Here is a 23,986-nt window from a genome sequence, read left to right as displayed (position 1 = left end):
CTTCATTTTTTTTTTGCTATTTTGTGTCAAGAAAAGACCTGGTAGAAATTAAGCAAAGAAATAAACGATATCATGTAAAAATATAATTCTTATGATGATGCATACCTATTAAAACTGAAGCTGAAATGAGCCTATTGAGCTGAAAAGTTGGGTTACACCGCTAGAAGGGTCTTAGTGAACAAACATTCAAATGTGTTGGTTTATTAACACCACATCATATATAAATTGTTGACATATCTAAGTTATCAGTAGGAAAATTGCAATTTTGTTTACATCTGCTACATGCATGTCTTATTACAAGGAAGTAGATGTATCACTACTCCTATTTACCATCTGGGAAAGCTTTTAACATCACTACAAAATTTTCTATCAAAACATTGATATCTTATGAAAGAAAGGTATTACTCTAAGATTGTTTAGCATCTCTTAAAACATTGCCCTTAAAGGCTGCACTGAATGTCACGGTGAAGGAAAGAAAAAAAAAGCCACCTGCAATTTACAAATATTTTACTATGATGTTTATGATAAAAAAACCCCCAACCTTTCTGGAAAAGAAGCTATTCAGAATTAACAAGCTTTTCTATGGTTTATTCTGAGGCAAAGGATATGTTTTGGCTCCTTTGAAAGTGAAGTCTTCAGTCTCATTTCAGTTATGCAGATGTAGCATTAAAAAAAGATATGTAGGTATAACTGTAATAAAGCAAAAAACCCACATATATAAGTAGCCAAAATTAAAAAGGAACACACTAACACCAAAATAAAAAGTTTTGAAACAAGTAATATTACATTAGTACTGTGGCAAAATAAGCACCACAACAGACCTGAGTTTTAAGGGAATTCAGTTTCTACAGTACCCAACTCCACACTTATTTGATCGCTTAGTATAAACACACTGGACAATTTAAAGAACAAGCGATACTAGGAACATATTGCTGAAACATTATACATTGAAACACTTAAGTTCCCTCGTGCTGACATATAGCCGTGAAGGTAGCAAGCAAAAACCTGGAATCGCAAACTTTTCAAGGAATTTCATTCTTAGCAAGAGCACTGTGAGAAAACTTAGAGGAAAAAGCCATACTACGAAAGTAATCCTGCCACGACAAACTGATACAATATCCTAGTCTTCCATCCACCCCTATTTGTAATGTTCATGGTACTTTACTCTAACACAGTAATTCCATAAGCAGTTCAGTGGGGCCCCACTCTCTTGTCCCCTTCCCTCTTCTAACAGCAAAAGCCTTTGCCTGTCTGTGCCTGGACAGGGTAGAGGCACTGATCCAGCTTAAAACTTTCTGTCTGCCAGGATGGAAAGAAGTGACAGCAAGAGGGTGAGAGCAGAAGGTATACTCTGAGGGGAGCGCGATGATGCACAATGCGGCGGCCTTCTAATCTTCTGGAAATTTTTTCACTATAAAAATGACTGTGTGTCAAACAGTTACTATGCGGAATTTAAGAAGCATTAAAAGAATAGTAGTCCTAAACCATAATTTTCTGTGCCCAAAGAATAAAATAAGTTATTTTCAACCCTACTTTAGGTTAATTGATAAACACACGATAGTTATTTTTGTTTTTAAATAACTGTATCTGTCATACTGCAACATCTAATTTCCTTATCCTACACTTACCCCAAAACTGCATAGGGAGCCTCATCAAGGCATTTAAAAGGGGCCTAAGTTTGTACTAAACTTTCAAAGTAATCTTTTAACCACGTCCTTGACTTCTGTGTGGTGGCAATGCCATCGTTCAGCACCTGCATACACCCATTCAGCATAGCCCAGCAGTATTTTCTGCTGATCAGTTGCAGGGCCAGTCTCTGTGCCACAGATTCTAAAACTAAATGCCCAAAGATAGACCCTAAGATTTGTATACAGCAAATAAATAGCACAGAGTGAAACAGCATTAGATTTATTCTCTACTTTAATGTAAGCATCTCTCCTGCTTAACAGAATGCCTCACAATGATTTGGATGTGTGGATCTTATCTGCTTCTATATTCTGTGCACACCACACCTTGCTAAACCCACCTTTTCAGTTGCTGCTTGGTAGTTTTTCAAGTGTTTATTTCTCACTTGAGAGTTTCAGCGGGCATGTCGCTATTGTCAGCTTCCAGCTTGCACTCCCTCCTTGCTCCCATTACACGGAGTTCTCTTATTTTCCTTTCAAAAACAAGACCAGAACTTTATTATCGTTTTTGAAGATGGCTTAAACACTCTATGTGCACCTAAAGGCAGAACGCTCACGCTTATGCCGCACAGCTCACCTGCCGCCATCAACAGGTACATCCATCACTACCCAACCTCGTACACGGGCTGCATACAACTCCGCCACGAGTCCAACAGCAGGTTAGCTGAAAGCATTTACTAGGAGCTTTAAAGAAAGATGGGGCCATAACGAGGAGTTATTCTGGCAGGGTGCGTTCGGCTCGCCTTCTCCCAGCCTCACACTCTCCGGCTCGGCCCCTCAGTCTTACACCGCAGCCCCACAACTCCTCGCCCCCCTCTTCCCCTCAGCTCTTTCCCCTCCGGAGCCGCCGAACCGGGAGATGAGGATCAGAGAGGGCGGCGGGAGGATTGAGCAAGAGCTGGGGAGCGAAGGGAAAGACAAGGCGGCAGGATGGAAAGAAAGGGCGTAGATGGCAGTAGCGGGGCAGGAGCTGGCTCCTCACAGCGCGGCCGTACGCGGGGGCGGCTTTGGGTCCCCCGCTGTGAGGGAACGGCGGCTCTTCCCGCCCCGGCCGCGTCCCCTCCCCAAACCCGAGGGACAGCCTCAGGCCCCACACCGGCGGCAAAGCCCGCTCTCCGGCCGTGCCGGCATTCCCTCCCCCGCAACGTCTCTCCCCCCAAATTATCCAGCCACCCCCCTCCACCACGAAAAAAGCGTCCTCCCTCCGCCGCGCTTTCTCCAGTGCCCGTCTCCCTCAGGGTTGCCCGGACTCCCCCCCCCCCCCCCCCCCGCCCTTACCTCGCCGCCCGGCTGTCTCCCGCAGCTCTCCCTCCTCCCACGCCGAGCCCGGGGGGGGGGGGGGGTGTCACGGCTCCCGCGACCCTCTCGCCCACCGCGGCGGTGAGTCAGACCCCGACGGCGAAGGGAGGAGAATCGCCGCCTACCCCAGCCCGCCTTTACCTGCACCGGCAGCGGGAAGGAGAGCGCATGAACGGCGGGGACCGCCGCCTCAGCGGCCGGCTCCTAAACCCCGGCGGCGTCCGCGCTAATCCCGCTTTCCTCCCCGTTCCTCCGCGGCGCCACGGGAGCGGCAGGGACCAAGGCGGCGGCGGCGGCTGCTGCTGCTGCCCACTCCCCCCGCGACCAAGCGGCTCCGTCTCTATGGCTACTTCCCGCGAGATTTCTTCTTCTTCTTCTTCCTCCTCCTCCTCCTCGTCGTCCCACCGCCACCTCACGGGCCCTCCCCGACCAGGTGACACGGCCCAGAGTGGCGTCACCGCGCCGCCCGTTAATTAATACCGCTTTAAAACCGCCGCGTCCCCACAATTTTTGTTTTTTAATTTTTTTTTTTTTTTTTTTAATAACAGCGCCCCTTCACGCCGACCCGGCCCCACCACCTCGCCGCCCGTTGCCGAGCAACCAAGCGCCGCCCACTGACCTACTTCTAAAATTAAAATAAATCCTTTCCACGCGGGGCGGGTGGGCACGGCCGTGGAGCCGCCGTCACCCTCAACCGCGAGTTTCTTATACCCCCAAAACCCCTTTTCCTCTCACAAAAAAAAAATAAAACCGCTCCTCGCAGCGAGGGGATTTATTTTACTTCTTTTTATCCCGCCCAGCCCGTCCGCGCAGTAACGGAAAACAAGATGGCGCGGGAGCGGGGCTTCTGCTTCTTTTTTTTTTTTTTTTTTTTTTTCTTTTCCTCCTTTCAAACCCGCGGGAGGCCGGCCCCCTCCCTTCCCAGCATGCCCCGCGCTTTTCTAACGAATTTCGGTTCGAGTTCGCCGTTTGGGCGCCATTTTCGAGTGTGGAAGCTGCCGAGCCGCGGCGGTGAGCCGGAGCCGTTCCGCGCTGCCTCAAGCTGCAGCCTCGCTGGGGCCGGCCGCCGCCGGTCCTCGAAGGTACCAGCTCCCGCGGGCAGCGCCGGGTATTTAGGCGGGCAGGGTTTAGGGGAGACTCGCCGGCAATTCGCCTCAGGGCAGGTGGAGTCGGGGGGCTTCCCCCCCGCTGTGAGGGGAACGGCGGAGACGTCCTCGGGGTGCTTCCCCGGGCAGGGGGCGCTGAGGGGGAAGGGCAGGAGGGCGGCGGGCTCTGCCCCGCGCCTTGATTTTTTTTCTTTTTCCTCTTCGCCCTGAGGGAGAGAAAGGCGGCGGCAGCCCCTCTCTCTCTCCGGGCCCGGGCGGACGGGCGGGGGCTGTCCCGCCGAGGGCCCCTTCCCGAGGGGTCCGGGTTGCCCGGCGGCCTCTCGGTCCCCGTACCGGTGGGGCACGGCCCACGGTGTGTCCGTCTTGGCTGGTGTCGGCAGATGGGTTTTAGGAGGGGAAGGGGGGGTGGGGGTGTGGATGAGAGAGGGTCTTCTGCAGCCCGAAGGAGAAAGGCCAAGGTTTCCCGCTGTGCCCTTAGGGAGCTCTGGGGACCGTGAATCGGAGACCCACCTAGGACGGGGAAGTACGGGAATACTCTTCGGTAGCATAGAGGCCCGATTTTAATCTGCTTACAGAGCAGGGACCCTTCTGTAACTAGCTCTGCCTGCTCCTTTAATGCTTGAAGTATGAGAGAGAAATCCTAAGAAAGTCCGTAACGACTTGGAAAGACCGTGACAAGGGTGCAGTTGGACTCCTTAGATTAACGGATGGATCAAAAAAAACCCCGAAACCAAACCAAAATTTTTCGTTGACATGGGTTGTCGCTACCAAATTTAATCGGCAGTTAATAAGGAAGCCTTTCTGTCCGTCTCTGACTCTCTTTTTCGCCATCCCCGCAACAAAAACGGCACTTGGCAGGAGATCGGCGAGAGATGCTTTTAACAAACACCTTTGAGCTAACTCGGGGGAGGGGCTGGGCACGAATTTGTTAAATTTGTTAGAGAGTATGTGGCAGCTGATTTATCGCGATTTAAAAGCTGAGGTCAAGTAGTTAGGCTTGTTCATTCTGTTGAAGTATCGGGGGGGGGGAAGGGTTGGTAAGGTAAATAGGTCTATATTGCACAATTCCGTTGGAGTGGAGCAGTTTTGGAAAAAAAAAAAATAAATCTGGTACTTTGAGAGACTGTAATTGTCTGAGACAGCCATTGCGGAACACTTCTTAACAGGGGCATAGACACAAATTGCCTTAAAATGAGTTCTTTCTCTCATTTCCCCCCCCCTCCCCCATTGTCCCAAATGAAGGACTCTCATGAGAGTGTGGGTTGGGGGTAGGTCTGAAAACGTCAAATGATTGGCACCAATTGTAAGATGACTTTCTAACCACGTCAGTTTTTTATCTTGTGAGAAGTAAACTTTCTCATGTCTGTTTTTCTGCGAACTAACTTCGCCACTTGCTGCAATTTAAACTCTTTGGAGAGAGTTTTGCTCCTCCAGTCCTCTTTCTTCTCATCGGTTGCTTTCTATTTATACTTTTTGGGAGCTGTGCTTAAGTGCCAGCTGATGGACTTTTGTAATGCTTCGCTCTTGATCGGTTAACTTCAACATCACAACTAGATGAAGGTATTTTGTTTAGTTTTCTCTGTTAAATGTTGAATGCTGGCATTAGTGGTTGTGTTACATTTTGTGAGTGTTGATTTAAACTGTTTAAGAGTCAAGTCTTTGCTGTAATTATGGAGATCGTCTTGTTTATCTATCTGTATATAAAAAAATATATAGTCAGCATGGGCTGTTGAAAGTAAAATGCATGTCAGGTCTGAAATGTGTATGTAAAGAGTGCTTCCAGAGGAGCATAGACATATGGCAACTCAGTTTGTTATTGCAAATGTGTCTTTAACTCTTTTGCCCCCAGCATCACGGTTGCTTTCTCTGAGCATAGTAATTGCATTGAACATGGCTGTATGAGTTTTCAGTAGGTAGATTCATGCTGTTTCTACAGATTAGGGTCAGGCTGTTGTTTTGGGGGGGCTGATAAATCTTAAAGTATATCATTATGAGGCTTGTGGTTTTGTTTCAGATTTGGATTTTTGTCTTCAAAGTACCTCTAGTCTTTAGTTTCTAAATTAGTCGAACATCTGGGCAAACATGTAGGTATATTCCGTAGGGGATTGTAGTTCAATGCTTAGATCACGGGGTTTTCTTGTTTATGTTAGCAAAGGAGATAGATCCCTTCAGTAGTTTGATTGCTTGGAATGGAAGGGGAACAGCCAACAGAGATTGTGCCAAGCAAGAGCACCAAAACCTCTACAGCAGCCCGTCGGAAAGGCAGAGAGCCCTTAGAGGAGTCCACCAGTGACATGGAAGTGGAAAACGAAGGCAACAGACAGCTTGGTGAGGTACCTCCCCAAGGTAGGTCTGAATATTGTGGTTCTGATGGTGTGTAAACTTGATGATGGTGCCTGTTTAGCAACAAAGTTCAGCTGAATTCATCAACTACTCTGGATAGGATTTTCTCTTTTCCCTTTTAGAAAGGAATATTGAAAGCCTTGACTCCTGGCAAGTTTAAACTGCTTTTAAAATGGTAAAGGGGGCTTGCAAAGAGTTAAAGTGTTTGGACCAGTGATTTAGTACAAGTGCAAAAGCAATTTGTAGACTTACTCCTAATAAAGCCTATTTCATACTCCTGATCTGTAACATTGTACTTAAGATTGTGGTACAACAGCAGGATTTTTCAAATTTATATGCAGCCAATGGTATGGGATTTCTTGGAATGGAATAAATGTCAAGTTTATTTACTTAACTCTTAAAATGATTTGACTTTCTTTTTCATGAAGCAGTGTATTTTCTTGAGTTTCTTGAGCTTTTGCTGAAAATGTCTGGAAAAACAGCAGTGTGTGTCTCTTTAGGTAGCCAGATATGCAATTATTAAAGCAAGGTGTTTGACAAATAGATTAATATGTCGAAATCGGTGGCATAAATGACTGTCTATTTGAAGAAAAAGTTGCTAGTGACTGTTGAAAAGCTGCTTTGCTTACAACTAGCTGATATCCAGGGGGCCAGTTTGTTTTCGTAACAAACTTCCTGTCTTTGCAGAGTAGTTGTGCTGTCATTACAGCTTTCAGAGCATTGTGCAGCGATCCCCAAATCTTGCAGAGTGACTTGTGAGCACGCTTGAAATGTGGCTTTGCACTTATTAATTAGAAAGACTTTGCCTGTTTCAGATTTGTAGGCTTATTGTGACGGTTGTAGCTATTGTAATTGCAGAGTGCCTATTAAAGTATGTTAGAATAAGAATTACATAATGAAAGAACAAACCCACTAGTGAGTCGATGGGACATCTTAAGTATCTCTTTAAAGATTCGGTTCATGGAAAGAAGAATTTTAATTCCACTTAGTTCATTGTAATAATTATAGGCAAAAGTATAGGTTTGGTTCATATAGAAATGATGTTTACTTTTCCAGTTGAACATTTTAAAAGGTGTCGAGTTATTGAGAGCTTATAGTCTTTTTTTTTTTTCTGTTTATTTTGGATGTTTTTTAGCAGTCTCAGATGAGATGCTTGATAATCGAAGTTTAGAAGAGATTTTGGGTAGCATCTCTCCTCCCCCACCTCCAGCAATGACCAATGAAGCTGGTGCTCCTCGTCTCATGATAACTCATATTGTAAACCAGAACTTCAAATCCTATGCAGGGGAGCAAACTTTGGGACCTTTTCATAAGGTATCTTTTCTTATACCTTAAGCATTTTTTAAAAGAAGGTAAGACTTTGCTGTGTGTTAGTATTCCTTCCTGTATTTTCATGTAAGCTTACCTCAAAATAACTGAAAAATATTTTAAGTTTTAGAATTACTTAATGTAGCGATACTCTAAATTTTCATTATTGGACAGTAGAGAAAACAGTTAAGTGCAACTTTCTGATACTGTAAAATTGTAATTTGTCAGTAAACCTTAAAAAAAGCACACTTTTCTCTTTATTTCGTTTACTGGAGAACTTTTAGGGGTGTGTTTGAAGAATGAGAATATTTTTTTAGTGCCCACAAGAGACTTACGTGGCTAATCATGAAACTTTTCTTGCAAACATGCTTGCTAAATGCAGTATCGCTTTGAGTTAATAAGCTAAAATTTAGAAAACTCAGCTGAGGTGTGGGGTTTTTTTTATTTAATAAGTCGTACTGCTTTACCTTTGGCAGTAAAAACTAAGCTATCGAATAGCCTGCAGTTTCATGCACTAGGAATAATTGTGTTTTAAACTGCTCACAAATGAAATGGGTGATGTACACTGACCAGGATTTATTTCCCTTTGAATATCACTTTTTTTTCCTTCTATTATGCAGCGTTTTTCATGTATTATTGGGCCAAATGGCAGTGGAAAATCCAATGTCATTGATTCAATGCTTTTTGTGTTTGGGTATCGAGCACAAAAAATCAGATCCAAAAAACTCTCTGTGCTGATCCATAATTCTGACGAACATGCAGACATCCAGAGTTGTTCTGTGGAAATCCACTTCCAAAAGATCATTGACAAGGTATGTATGCTTCTATTCAGAACAGTGGAGACTTTTAAAAGTTTTTAAATCCTTACAGAAAAATATTTGGTTATTTTAGTCTGAGCTGGTGAAAACTTCATAGCATGATTAGTTTACCTTTCAGATGTAAAACATCAATTCAAAGTTAATTAGCTTAAAAAATTCCTCTGTTGAGTAGTGCAGTTCTTAAAATGTTACTAGGGATTCTTTTTCTTTATTTTCTGCAAGACTAATACCTGGTACATAACAGTTTTAAAACTATTTAGAAATACGTAATAATCGTTTTAAGAAGAAGTCGTTTCAGAGTTGTCATCTTTTACCTCAAGTAAATAAGACTTATTTCTGAAATTAATAGGACCCTAAAAATTTATAAGTCTATGTTTGGACATGTTATATATTCTTTAATTTATAATATAAGCATATATATATTAAGAAAGAAAACCTATTTAAGCAAAACTTTTCAAACCCATTAGGAACTATTTGAGGTTATCTAAATTTAGAAAAATATATAATGAATCTGAAACTTTCTTATTTACACTTTATATACTGTAAACATGCCTGCAATTTTAAAACAGATTTTTCATCAAAAATTCTGGACTTCACATCCTACCACTAAATATTTTTGAATCTGATATTTTGTTTGAATGAAATAAAGTGTTGGCAATTTAAAAAAAAAAATTATTTTGCTTGCCACTTCAAGTATTGGTAAAAACTTCTGGACATTTTTGTTTGCAATTACAGTGCAAGAAATTTATTTCTCTTATTTAAATTTAATTTTTGTGCACATGTTCTAGCTGAAATATCAACTGTTGAGTTTGGGGTTGCTCAAAATAGTGGGAAATGTACATTGAAGTTTCAAAATTTGTGTTAATAGAGTGGCAATATATACAGCCTTTGAAGGAACTGTTTTAAAAGACAGAATTTTTTTTTCTTTGACTTCATATACATACACACATACCTTTTGCTTGAATTTATAGTAACCAGATTCAAAAATTAAGGGGTTTTTTTTCCACTTAGCTCTTAGTTGTTAATACAAAGTCAACTTTATGATCTAAAAAGGTTCTGCATATAGTAGATACCAATTTGATTATGCTCTTGGGGGTTAATCTGGGAAAGTGGTAGGCCAGTTTAAGTCTTTACAAGAAGCATGCATCAATTTTAACTTTTTAGTTAAATTATAGTACTAGCTTTGTTTTAGTTTCTGCTTTGTAGGTAAGTTTAAGATATCTTTTGAAGCTGATGATGTCATATTTGTCACATCTTTAATGTTTTGCTTTTTTATCTTCTAGAGTTGCTTTTTAGAACTACTCAGCTAAAAGTAACTCCTTTTCCTAGCACCATAAAAGAGGAGTTTAAAATGCAAACAGTATTTAAGTCATTCAAGACTTCCTAATCTAAAATTTAAAGGGTGGAATAGCACAGCCACTTTAAATTTGAAGTAGGCCTTTTCCTTTGTGATTTGAAGCAGTGATAAAGAGAATAAATTAAGTAGTTTGAAAGCAATAGCTTATATTGGAGATGGGAAAGTCATAATATGAAGCCCATTCAGTTTAAACAATTTGTGCTACTTTTTGTCCAGTTCTCAAGGGTTTTTGGTTTTTTTTTTTCCCCTCTCTTTTTTGAGATATGCAGCTTTAAGACAGTTACCACTTCTACTAGACTCTAGAGTGCAGCTGACTTAAAACCTGAACATGATAAAACTTCTGTGCTTAACTGTGAAATATGAGGTAAACCTGTGATATAGTAATTGTTTTCTGGCTTTGTTTTTCCTCAAAACAGGAAGGAGATGACTATGAAGTGGTTCCTAACAGCAATTTTTGTGTATCTAGAACTGCTTATAGAGATAATTCTTCTGTCTACCACATCAATGGAAAGAAAAAGACATTCAAAGACGTTGGTATTCTTCTTCGAAGCCATGGAATTGATCTGGACCATAACAGGTTCTTAATTTTACAGGTTGGTGTATGAATAAAAACAATTTTTAAGTAAAGCTATATTTCCAGTTATAGTTATAAAAAGTACTCTCTAGGTTTTAAGTCTTGTATTTGAGGCCTTAAAGTACTCTAGCAGCACATCATGGTTTGCATGCTCTAATAAAGATGCGAATCATTATTTGCTGCTTTAGAAATTTAAGGAAGAGAAACAGTTGAAGATACTAATATAAATTTTTCTATTAACAAATTTGTGTTCCTGACATGTGGATGAATAGAAGAGTGGTCATACTTGTTCCGCCCTAGCAGCACGTAAATATTGGTGTAGTAAAATAAACCTTAAACCCCAATATTATTGTGCTGCTTAAGCGTGGCAGAGATTCAGCAACTTGTTTATACTTTAGATAAAAGTGCATCAATATTAACTTAATCTTAAAGATTCTACTGTTAAGTTAACTTATCTGTGCTCTCATATATAGACATGGTTTTACTGAAGAAGTATGTATATAAAAATTAACTGTGCATAAAAATTGAGTGCAAGAAAAAAACACATGAAGTGTAGGTTTTGTTTACACTTGTTAAACAACTGTAGAGGATTCAAAGAATGGCAGGTTCATAGCTGATTCAAGCTACGTTTTTAAAAGCTACAGTTTACAACTCATACTGTAAAAATAATCATAGAATTTGTCAATATAATAACCATTTATATTTACGTTTGACCTTAAAATTACAAGGCTTGCTGGCATCTGTTTGCTGTTTAAAAGACAGGCTGAAGAGAGCCACACTTAATTCTTTTCTAGTTTTTAAATAATAATGCAGAATTTTGCTATGTGCTGAACAATTACTTAAAATGTAAATTGAATTAAAGTACTTGGTGGAAGTATTTAAATATTAATTCAATTGAGTAGCTGTATCTGCAATTACCTGTAACTATTTCACTACTGGTGCTGACAGGTCCCAAAACTACTCTGAAGGATCATGGCCTAGAAAATTAGTGAACAGTGGGAGCCACCCAAGGTCTGAAATTTTTCAATAGTTAGTTTATTTTAGGCCTGTTTCTGTCAAAGGAGCTTCCAGTTCCCCTCTAAAAAAAAAAAAAAAAAAAATTCTAGATAGGTCGCTGTGCTTGCTTCACTTCCTCAAGCCTTTTCATGCAGTCCTTTTTTACAGTTACACCCACAAAAAGAGGATATATCTGTTTTGAGGTCTCCATGCCAATTAATTATTCCCTCCAACACTTTATTCCTGTATTTTCTGTTTCAAGATGGAGTGAGAAGTACCTCTAACAAAGCAATTGTAGTAAATACACTCTTTTTCTTTTTTTTTAATCTACTGTTGTTCTGAAGTATCATTTTAGCAAAATTTCTGAAAGGGAGAGAATGCAGAGTCAAAGATTAAGCTAGGTAGAAATTATAGGACATAGATATCTGGAGTTTACTGTTAGAGGGCATGGCCCTTTACCAGTGGGAGAAGGGGAAAGGAACATGTGGGAGGGAATATTGCTAAGCCTTTTTATTTTATTTTTTCCCCCACATGTGATTTGTTTTCTTCTCCCATTAATTGTTTCCCAGGAAGTTAATCAATGAGAACATACCTTTTCCTAAAAGCTTTCCACCTGTACAGTGGAAAATAAGGGTGGGGTATAACCAATATTAAGGTATAAAGCAATGGTTCCCATCATTAATTTTTTCTTTCATTCCACTAGACTCTTTGTGGGTAATGGATTATAATGAACAGCAGAAGAGACTACTAAGATTTTCTGCGTTTCTTTACTGAGGCAAGGTCCTTTCTCTTTGCACGTGAAGTTTTGCACCTTTTTAAAGTGAAACCTACTGATTTGGTGATTTAAAGTTGAGTACTTTCCAGTTGGGAAATGTAGCAATCCTAAAAATTATAGGTAGAAGTAAATGAGACCATGTCAGAAGGCTAAGACTGTGAACTACTATTACAAGGATTGCCCTTTTTCCCCCTAATGTTTTTGAAATTAAGTTATTTAAAACTGGGGAGATAAGTAACAGTTTTGTTTAGGTTTTCTCTTGTTATAGCTAAACTAAAATAGGCTACCCTAAGTTTAACCTGGTATCAAGTACTTTCTCATTTGAAATAAGTTATAAGTCTCTTTGATTTTGACTATGTCAATAGGGTGTAATTAAAATATTTCACTTGTACTATAGATTTTGGGCAAAAATGTTAATTAAGGATTATCAAATGCTGGTTTTCATGTGTAACAGAATATTCACTAGTTAGTACTAAAGAAAAAGTTGTAAGAGAGCATGTCCTACATGTAGTAACAAAACCTTTGGATACCTGATTATATCTTGCTAGCATATTTAGCATTACTCAATGGAGAATATTTGCTTTTCAGAAGAATGCTTTATTTTTTTGGTTTCTTCTCCCTATTTCACCCCCTATTTTGCAGTCTTTTTCTGACATAGCAGATTTTTGTGCCTTGTAGGACAAAATTTGAAAGCTTAGGCCAGACTGAATTTTGTAAAAGTTAGGCAGGGCATGATGCAGGTACTTCTGCTGATGCCATACTGAAAATACTAAAATCAAACTACTGATGACTTCTGTGAGTAACATTACAAAGCACACCTGTAGAAAAACAGAATATGTAAGACTAATAGAGTAGTTCCAGAAGTATTACAAATTCTGTGCCTGAACCAGCTAATTGAAAAAAAACTTGTTTAAAAATGGTTCTGGCTACAGTGGGATATTGCCAACACTTAACAGGAGGAGTTTGTCACTTTTGTGATCCTTAAGTTCTAACGCTGCATATTTCATGTTTTTAATAAACTGCTATAAGCTTTCAGTACTTCAGGAATAGACAACTGTTCAGTGCATTTTTAATGAGCTTGCCACAGCCTGAAACTGCAACAGGAAAACACACATCTTGTCACTTAAAAAAAAAAGTATGCTAAGCACTGTGGTAAAATCTAGCATCTTGCTGCTATTTTTCTGTCTTCCACACCTAATGCCCCAGCTTCAGTAACTTGTATATCTGTAAAGAACAACAAATAAAATTACTTGGCTTTTCTCGAAAGACTTACTTGGAATGTCAGTGTACATATGCAGAAAACTTGTGTGGGTTCTGTGCTCTGACCGGGCTGGGCAAAACTCGGAAAGTATGTACGTCTGCAGTTGCTCAATAGTGACTCCTGAACAGGTTAACCTTGAGGCCAGAAAAAAAATCCCACCCTCTTTATCCTGGCTGGTTTGCCTCTAAAGAATTATTAAATAAATGGGGATCATTTGAAGGAATGTCAGTTTTGGACATTGCAGGGTAGGCATGTCTGGGGAGCAAAGCAAACTGGCTCTGGACAGCAACCGTTAACGCCTGCTGAAATTGGCTTTTGCAGTTTTTCAAGGTAAGAGAAGTACAGTCGATACGAACCTTTTAAAAGGAAAGTGGGATTTCATAGGTAACTCCCATTCAGTGACTTTGGAAATGAATATTGTAGAAATGGTAATGAACAGCACAAGACTTCGAATTAATGTTGTACTAAAAGACAGTATCATGGGAAGAGACTTCTATCAGTTGATTTCAATTTACTTTAGAAGCTACTTTCAAACAAACTCAAACTGTTTAACTAAATTTTGTACTAATTACAGTAGTATTTCACTTAAATGTATTTGATGCACTTAAATATTCTCATGTGTTCTTAAGCAAGTATAAACAACTACAGTAATTTTGTATGTATGTATTTTTGTAACTGATTGGAACGGCATTTGTACATTTGTATGTACTAAGTCTTATCCTATGGCAAGATGATGTTGCCAGAAAGGAAGTTTAGTCAAGTTTTTCACCTGCTGCTTCTGCTTTGTGGAAATAATGTAGGAGTCGCTCTTTTAGTGTATTGGAGAGGAAATGAGGGAGAGCAGATTTTCTTCTCACTTTGAGATAAGCCAGAAGTTCCCAATTGTTGAGGTCTGCTTTCCTAATGAGGCAAACCCACGTTTGAGCTAAAGCACTGAGTGGAGCACAAGCTGAAAAGCTCTACTGGGATTATAAATGGAGATCTATGCTGCCAACATTGGTGGTGAAGAGGGGTTTGTTCTAGAAAGGTCAAGGACAGCTGAGCTGAAGTGGTAGGAAGAATTAAAGCAAGTGTGATGATATAATTAAGTGAAAACCAGATTTTTTTGAATAAAATATTATGTAAAAATAGAAGCCTCACACTGATTCATAGCATACAGAATCAATTTCACTGGCTGTTTAAATATTACGCTTTATGCTGAAGGGAATACAGAGCAGCATAAGTTATGCTAATGTGTCTATGTGCAGTTTCAAAATTAATTCTGTTACGTTATCAGAAAACTTAGTTTGGCAATTCCTATGTTTTTTATATTGCAAATTGCAATTGTAACCAATGTTGTATTAAGCTTTCTTCAGAAAAATAGGGAAGTATGGAAAGTGGAGAAAAACACTTTTCTAGGGGCAGTGTGTAATTGAGTGATCAATTAAATAGTTGGAACATACCAATAATCTTAAGTCAAACATTGTAGGTTGAGTTTCACAATAACATACTTAGATGCCAGAGTGACTCTAGATTTGCACTCAGTTTGTATTTTTGTATTAAATACAAGAATGTCCTTAAGAAAGCTTCTAAAATTAGACAGATGTGCAAACAGCTTGACAAAGGCTACTTTTAAATTATTTCCAGAATGCAGAATGGTAGTTTTGTGCAAACAACTGAATGTTGTGTAACAGGCTAATTCTAAGTTTTTCCTCATCTTTGGACAGTAGTGGCCTTGTAGATTTGTGTATGTGCATTTATTACTTATTTGACTTTCTTGATTTCCCACCTAGCTTATAACACTTTTCTTGGAAGGCAGAGCATGAAGTTGAGTATTTGATAATTTCTCCCCTCCTGTATGTTTGCCGTCTGGTAAAATTGAAGGGTAGAAATGAGATATGACTGGAAGCATTAAGTAATAGCAGCAATAACATGGAATTGGGGGAAGGAAAAAAAACCAAACCACCAACCTGTTGTGGTTTACAACGAGAGCTGTATTACAGTCACGTTGCCAGGAGAACAATAAGATTAAAGATATATTGGTTATCTATGTATGTACCTTCCAAGACCCATGTATGTAGAATTAGAATTCACAGTCAAAACTTTACATGAAGAGTGGAGTATGGGCATACTGTCAAAATAAAGTCAAACTGAAATTACCATTCTGGAAAATTGAAGATACATGAATATAACACTTATTTTTGTTATTCCGTACTGTACTCCTACTTAAAAAGTATGAGCTATCATTCTGATGAAGTAAAAAAAGCCAAGTGTGAGTCCAATATAAGAAAAATAAAAAAATGGGAAAGCAGTTGAAAACAGTGCAAGTAGCATACAGGGAAATGGAAAGACTCATCTTGCGTTGCTGCCTAGTGGCTTACATAAGATAAAAATGCAGTTTGGGTGCCTTTTTATTATCCAGAAACTGATTACACAAAAAAACCAGGGGAAAAAAAAATTGTGAGATAAGTAGTGTCAGATGCAGAAACTAAGAATTATACAACTTCTAAGCTAGCACTCACCAAGTGATACGACAAGTTAATATTCATTACTACTTTTCCCCTAATTTTACTCCCCACTGACTTTTTCAGCAGTTACAAGTTCTGTGAAACATGTAGAATTGGAGCTGCGTGAGAGCCTAAATCTTAATAGTAGCAATTTAGTGTTAGTGCTAGTTCTAATGTCAATGTTTGGAAGTGGGTTAGAATAGAAGACTAAGGAAGGAAAAACAGTAATTGGAATTTCCCAAAATAGGTCTTGGATTTTCCATCTTTTAAATCTCTGTAGAAAAATAGCTTTTGTAATTAATGTTCTATGTGTTCTAACGTGCTTTCTCATTCAAGCAAATCCGTAGTGCCACCAATTTCATTCTACTGGCTGCATAAGCCGTTGTTTTTCCTTATGCTGATGATGCTAAGAAGTTGTGCGCATTGTATTTTCAGCTCCTGTGGTTGACTGATGAAATACTTGCAAAATCTCTTGTCCACATTCCCTTTGCTTTGGGAGAAATGCTTCACCGTTTGAAAGAGATTGAAATATAGCTATGATCTATACAAAAGTTCTAAATTTTACTATTATTTTATTAAGAGAAGTTTGCCTTCTGCCAGGTCAGTTCTGCCTAGTCTTCCATATTAAAAAGAATTGAAATTGGGTGACAATTTGGATTGATCAAGATTGATTATTTTTTTTCTTCAGTAGGACAAACAATAACAGATTTTGCCTACGGCAACTATAATCATCTACAAAACTTTTGAGTTAGAGGTGGCAGTTATAACTGCAAGTACTGTTTTCCCAGCATTTTGAATATGCTGGCTGCAACTCAGCTGTTTGCTTCAGTTCAGTGCTTAAAGGATGAGTTCTGTTGATCACCTGTTGCATATAAAGAAAACCTTATTGTTTTAAAGTTCAGCGTGGTATGACTTTTCCTAATAACTCAAATAGCCCTTTTTGGGGAACAAATGTTCATGCTTAAACCATTTTAATCTAAAATTCAATGTGTTTACACTAAATCTTTTTTTATACATGCATATATAATAATACTGTCACAAACATCACAAGGCTGTTAATCTCATGATGCCTAACAAAATTAAATGAAATTAAGTTCTGACCACTGTCTACATTTGCATATCTCTTAAATGGTATGCAATTATGTAATACTGTAAAGGTGCAAACTAATTTATTTAATCAGTTTAGTAAGCAAATTGAATATACCTATTGATAGTATTAAGAAGTTAAAAGATGATTGTAATTGTGTTACGCTCGGGATTACAGGATAGCCTGCTGATACCCATCCATCACAAGATTTTGGACTCATTAACAAAACTTTCTTTTATGGATGTTTAAAAAGCCTTGAAAGCTAGTATGTTATCAAAAGTGTGCTACCATTACAGTGACGCTAACCAAATACTGTTCTGAATTTTCAAAAGCATGAATGCCCTAAAAATACCAAACGTTATAGCCACAGTCATCATATCTAAAATTTTGTGGTGTTTGATATAATCCTGAAACAATATTACCTCTTTTGACCATAACCCTAGTCCACAGCTTTCCCTCCAAATACTGTAACGCTTCTGTTACAAGGCAGGAATTAGAAATTGGACAGATTGTAGTAGCTAGACTTATTTTACTTTTCATTACTCCAAATGCTGGTAGCAGAAGAATTCTGAAATGAAGCTATCATCTTGTATTGATGCAGAGCCACAGCTGCATAGATTTGACATCTAGGCATGAGGGGGTAAATCCAAATTTTGAAACTTCAGGAAACTTCTTATGAGAGGGGAAATATCCAGGCTCTTACAGGAGACGCTCCCTATTTGCAATATGCTTCCTTTGTACAACTTGAAGTAAGAAGGCTTTCCTTCTGCCCAGCACCTCAAAGGTGGAGAAGATGTAACCAAAAAGAAAAGCTTGTATAAAGGATTTGTGTAATTTACTAGTATTGACAAAATATGTGATGTTTTAAGCCTGGATTCAATTGGTAAAACACATTGAAGTGCCACAAAGGATACAGAAGATTTCTTGTGTTCTTGCAACAGTTGAAGTGGGGAAACTAAGACAAATGGGATGTCCTGCTGTCTAAGGTAATGCCTAAGTTTCTCAGCCGTGTGTAAAAAACACAGAAGGTTTTTTTCTGATGTATAGTATTGCATCTCCTAGGCAGTATTTTCTCTAAAACTATTCCTGAGCAAAACTGAATGTAAATTTCAATTCACTTAGATGTTACATTACTCCACTTTTGAATTTGACTAGTGTTGAAGAGCTCCACTGCCAAAAAACCCTCCAAAAACTAAACCACAACAACTGCAATAGAAAATTCCCCTCAAAAAAACACCCGAACCACCCAGTACTCCACCCCCAGTGTGCAGTATGTTTTCATCTACTGGATTCCAAGCTACAAAATTCCTTTGTTACAATATATGTTTTAATGTGCCCTTGCTTTAGTGTGCTTCAGAAGTGTTCTTGATGTGTGCGTTTTAACACTTAAAAAGTTAGTCCAATTTGTTAGGTTGTATAGGATCATGCTAATCTATCCCAAAGTTTTCAGCACTTTATTTCAAAGCTTCAGTATTGTAAAGCTTCAGATTAAGATACCAGAAATTAAGTGACAACCCAAAATCCTGGAAGATTGTTTTTACCTACTTGCTGCTGTAACTATTCTGTGGAATGCTAACAAAGTAGATCTGCAAATGTTGTATTAACAGTTTAGTTGACAAGACTAAACTTGTGTTGCAAGACACTGTCTTCAAAAGTTATTTTTCCTGAATTTTCAAGGATGAGAAGAGGAGGCAGTAATTGGTAAGCAAACATCTTTCTCTGTAGTTATCCAAAAACAACTAGTATAATGCATGAAGTTTTTGCAACCAAAGAAAAAAAGTATTGTTTCTTTATTCATGAAGAGTTTTAAGGTTGCTGTCAGTAATATTTCAATGTCAAAGGCTTTTTGCTAGCCCTGTCTCATTTCATACCAGAATTTTAAAATGGAATCTGATGTCTGTATTCTGAAACTCCATAATTCCAGTTCCAGCATTATCACAGACTGAACTACTACTGTGCACAGCACAAATTACCAGCGACTACAGTTTATCACCATTTGAGGCTGGATAATGTCAGTATTGGGATTAGTGCATTATGCCATTCTGACGTGTTAGCTTTGGAATTAGTGCTTCAATCTACAGACCCTACTATTAATGTAAAGGAAGGTTGCTGGAACATAATGCTACTGTCTGCCAAGAGCAACAAACGGGAGTTATCTGCAGAAGTGAAAAGTAGTATCCTGTTTCAAGACTAGTGGTAAGAGCTGCAGAAAGGCAGCTTAATGAGTAGGACAAAACTTCCCTTTATCAAGCAGTTTGATAACCTTGTTTAAAATTCAAATCTTTATATGCCAGAAAAAAATGGATGAACTCGGATTAAAAGCTTTCGGTTCTGAGAGGATCAGCTGTTTTAAGAAATAAATGTGTAATTTCAGAGAAAATAGTAGTAGCTCTAAGAAATGAGGTAATAAGAGAGTTTAGGGATTTTATTGTCCCACCTTTTGAGGGCTACATGGGAGATGAAATTCTTGCCTTTCACAAATTAGCTCTAGGAAGTTCTATATACACCAATGGAGTATGGCTCTTTAAGCTGCCTCCACTGTTAGAGGTGTGCTGTCCTAATGAGAATTTTAGTCTAACAACACAGAAGAGTGTGCATGCAACATAGAGACTGAAATTTGATGAATTCTGTCTATAATGTCTTACATTAAATGTGCAGCGTTCCTAAAATGCTCCTAGGATGCAAACATAACTTCTACTGAAATGCAGGTAACTTAAAACAGTTAGACCCTTGACTTGGCAGCCTCTTAACATTAAAATAGTGATAAAACATGCTGATGATGTTGCCACTTCTGTCAGTTGATCAGACATCTTTATGGACATCCACCCATGGCATCCTCCTGGGCTTAAACACAGCAGGCACAACAAGTCCAGGCACTCCTGTTTAGCATATTTTGCACTGCTGCTTCAGTCTATGCTTATGCTGCTCCTCTCGTCATCTCCTCAACCGAGTCGTTGATTTCAAATAGTTAATTTTATTCTGGTTTTTGAAGGCATTTACAATTTAGGTGCTTTAAAATTTTTGCTCTTGTGCACGATTGAAATTTATATTTAGAAAGCATTTTAAACATCATGGCACTGAAATACTTAACCTCCTCAGGAGTTTGACTATGCAAAGGAAGGCAGGATCTCCAGCTTCCAAGTTCCTTGAAGTTATTCCTCATACTTTTCACTAGAGGAGATGGCTTTCAAATGAGAATGGCTCTTGCCCCCTTTTTTTTTTTTTTTAATAACTTGTAGCCTGCTGTCAAGCAAGGTTTCTCATTATTTGCCACAGTGTTCAGTTAACTATTGTTTAGAAATTTCTTCACAGATAAACTTGTGTTCTCTATTAGAACGTACCAATAATTGTTTTCTGGTAACTAAGCTGAGGCATTCTGTAGAAACTGTTACTTAGAAGTATGTTCATTATACAGTGTTTGAGTTGACTACCTCTGTAACTAGTGATGTCCAGCATCCCAGTGCTAACTTCAGTCTGATATAGAAGACTTCACACACAATGCAGAAACTGAAATTGGGTTTGGAATTCCATTTAGAGTTCTTGCACTGGATCTAGAGCCTTCCCACAATGCTCAGTGGACATTTGATGCTTTTTCATACAGCCATTACTTAACTTTTTTGGATGTTTCATTCTGTTAGATGTATGCCTGTGTCACCAATGTCTTAGTGTTGACATCCATTTTGTCTTTTCAACTAAATAGAAGATATTTTTTTTCCACATTTGTCCCTTTCCTCTCATGACTTCATGCCTGTGAACTAGAGGAAGATAACAGGCAAATAATTAAATTTAGAGATTTTCTGGTGGTCCATTCTGAGACTTTTTAAATTTAGGTGTGACGACTGTGTTAAGCATGCCCAAGCATGTTTTCTTTTCAACAAATGTCTGCCTGCTGCCGCCTTAGTTTCACTTTCAAAAATGCTGTCCGTATTTCGAAAGATCTTTTACTAGATAAATAAGCAAGGTTGTAATTTTATTTTTTTTTTACTTAATTCAAATAACAGGTCACGTAATAAGCACAGCTAAAAAGTTAGGAAACAGTTAAATTGACTATAAAGTTTTAACAGAACGTAGAGTTGTAAAATATGTTTTTTCCCTGTTAATCATTGTCATGGCGATTTACATGAAGAGCGGGTACAACTTTTTCGTTCTTTAGAAATTGAAATAGCTGGAAACGTTTTTGTTTCTTAATATGTTAGCTATAGAGGTGAGCTAAACAGATTTCTTATATAGTCATTAAAATATGAATATTAAATAGTAATAAATATTTAATAGTTATTATTCAGTTATTATTTATAGTTCTTAAATGTTTTCATTTTTACCCTTGGTAAGAAAAGAATCAAAGATTTAAGTAGGTAGTCTGTCTACATCTCTTCAAATAAGATGAAGAATATGTAATTCTAAAATTGTTTGCCTATGGTCAAATAAAGGAATTGCATATAAAATTGGTAATAGCCAGACTGACAAGTTCAATTCACGTGTATTATCTTCTCAACTGTACTCGACTCATTTAAACTTTTAAAAATATTATTGTATGTATGGCCTAAACTGAAGTAACCAGTAATTCTTGGTCATACAGTGATGTATTTATTTACCATGTAGACAATCAAACCTCTGATTTCTTAATTTATGAGGTTATAGAATTAAATACAATTGGATTAAATTTCATTAGTTATTTACTATATCGTTAAACATTGTAGTTATTATTCCATTATGTTAGTGAGCTATGGAGCACCCTCACAACTACATTAGCATCTTTCTTAGATGGTTGTGACTTAAAGATGGTTAATTATACTTAGCCAGATCATTAAAAAGTTGACTTGCATGTCTTGCTTGTCTGTAATTCCTATGCTTGTGTTAAATCCAGCGTAGTTTTCTGGTTTACAGCAGCACCTAGTCTGAGGGATATACATGCAGTGTAGAAAATTCTTAAGACTTGATGTTCAGCACCTGAATTAAATATCTTTTCTGTGATTGTTTTTTCTTGGATGTAAACAGAGGAAATGCTTACTGTTAGAAGAAACAAAATAGAGACTTATGACAATTTCACAGAAATTTAGGAGGTTACAGAGTTTCCTACCCATGAGCAGTGTCCCACTGACAGGTGGTTTTTGGTAGAGAAATCATACTTTTGTGGCAAGGGCACAAATGTATAATTGGAATTGTATGTACTACACTGTAGTTATTAGCCAAACTAATTGTTTGGCTTTTTGAGATCCATAAGAAATAAAAATAAGTGTTGGGTTGTTTTGGGGTGGTGTTTTTGGTTTGGTTTGGGGGTTTTAGGGTGGGTTTTTTTGTTTTTTGCCTTTTTTTTTTTTTTTTGTCAAACCTGCTGACAGTTTTTTGGAACAGTAATTAGCAGGGAAGAAAAGCTTAGATGCATTTAACTTAAAGAATTTTAAGTTAAAAAAAAAAATCTGCCACTGTGTTTTACTCTAACAAAGGACTTATGTGCAAGAAAGACTTATCTTAAATACTAGTTCTTATTTTGCAAAATTTGCAAAACTTGGGCTTTTTCCCTTCTCAGCCAAGTGGTATTTACTAATTGGAAGAAAAGCATAAGGCCACTAGGTGTCATTGTGTACTGAGTATATGGAATGAAATCACTTTCGCAAAAAATTCTAGTAACTTCCTTAGATAACGTTCAGGAGCACCTTATTCTCAAGTTTCTTGGCTGCTTACAGGTCTGATTTATAATGCTTGCCTAGAAATCCTGCCCTTCGTTGACTTCTGTGACTGTCCTTTCTGGTTCTCCAGCAGTCTTGTTAATCACCCCTCCTTCTGTATGTTCTTGAGAAGCTCTTCCTCATCGGTACTTTTGTAGAAACTTGGCTGTCAGCTTAAGCTCAACAAGCAGCCAACAATGACAACTAAATTCTTAACTATATTTTCACTCTGTGCATATAGACTTAGGGACTTTTTACACACATAGCTTGGATACTGGAATATAAATCTTGTTTTATTTTTTATCAGTAAAATAAACAGTCCTTGTCATTGTCTCAGTTCAATCTTTCCTAATCTTACTTTAAAAAAAAAAAAAACAACCCACAACAAAACAACCCCTCCCCAATTATTGTTACTATTCAGATAATAATTTGAAGTTAATGCCGTACATAAAGGAAAATTAAATTAAGAAAGCCTAATACTTAAAGAATGTTTTTTTCCAACAAGGAAGTCTAGTTGTATGAATTACAAGTCCAGTACATCCATCAGACATCATTTTGCGGACCTTCTGTTTCCTAAAGAGAACCCTTCAGGGACTTCAATACTGATTAAGCTACCTTGAGACTATTGGGTGCTACATGACCTAGGGGGCATGCTTTATTCTCTTCTTTTTTTTTTAGGTTGGGGAAATACATTTTGAATCTTTAGAGAAATGAAGAAATGTTTAGACCTGAATGCTGGCTTCAGAAGAGATGCTGGTTTTTCATGCACACCACCACCATGCACTCCTTGGAGGAAATTTCTATTCATTTTGATCTTTGTTTTCCCAAATATATTGCTACTCTGATTAGTCAGTTTTGATTACTGCATTATTTTGTTCTTTTTTTTAATAATGCTAGAATATGGTCACATACCTGCATTCCAAAGATGTTTGTATTTTTTCAGAATACTAACTCCTTCCCACAGGAAAAAAAAAAAAAAAAAAAAAAAGAAAACATCAAACTTTTCTTTTCCAAGGGGGAAGTTGAACAAATCGCATTGATGAAACCGAAAGGCCAGACTGAACATGATGAAGGCATGCTTGAATATTTAGAAGACTTAATAGGATCGGCACGACTAAAAGATCCTATCCAAACGCTGTGTCGCAGAGTAGAGATTTTAAATGAACAGAGAGGACAAAAGGTGAGTCTCAAAGTTTTGTTTGGATTCTAAATGAAAAAATACAAG

At 38.2% G+C, this 23,986-nt stretch overlaps 1 protein-coding gene and 1 long non-coding RNA gene across 6 annotated transcripts in view; one reads left to right on the top strand and one right to left on the bottom strand.

The window, feature by feature from the left end:
- Positions 1–39: 39 nt before the first annotated feature.
- Positions 40–3,796, bottom strand: LOC126039453 (uncharacterized). Its single transcript, XR_007506322.1, has 3 exons — positions 3,126–3,796; positions 2,027–2,158; positions 40–690 (listed from the first exon to the last, which is right to left on the bottom strand). It is a non-coding gene; the product is annotated as an uncharacterized LOC126039453 (long non-coding RNA).
- Positions 3,797–3,938: 142 nt separating this feature from the next.
- The window catches only part of SMC4 (structural maintenance of chromosomes 4), a 41,669-nt gene continuing 21,621 nt past the window's right edge, over positions 3,939–23,986 (top strand). The window contains exons 1-6 of one of the 5 annotated variants that reach the window (XM_049803710.1): positions 3,939–4,066; positions 6,241–6,436; positions 7,572–7,747; positions 8,362–8,553; positions 10,333–10,509; positions 23,777–23,941. In XM_049803710.1, coding sequence (XP_049659667.1) covers positions 6,280–6,436; positions 7,572–7,747; positions 8,362–8,553; positions 10,333–10,509; positions 23,777–23,941 — 867 coding nt within the window. In that variant the 5' untranslated portion in view covers positions 3,939–4,066; positions 6,241–6,279. Of the gene's footprint in view, positions 4,067–5,460; positions 5,651–6,240; positions 6,437–7,568; positions 7,748–8,361; positions 8,554–10,332; positions 10,510–10,872; positions 23,689–23,776; positions 23,942–23,986 lie in introns of those variants that run through there. The other 4 variants (XM_049803707.1, XM_049803709.1, XM_049803708.1 and 1 more) reach the window with 4 other exon arrangements.

The sequence above is a fragment of the Accipiter gentilis genome, chromosome 6, assembly GCF_929443795.1.
Source record: "Accipiter gentilis chromosome 6, bAccGen1.1, whole genome shotgun sequence".
Lineage (NCBI taxonomy): Eukaryota > Metazoa > Chordata > Aves > Accipitriformes > Accipitridae > Astur > Astur gentilis.
This window is presented reverse-complemented; position numbering and strand designations above follow the sequence as displayed.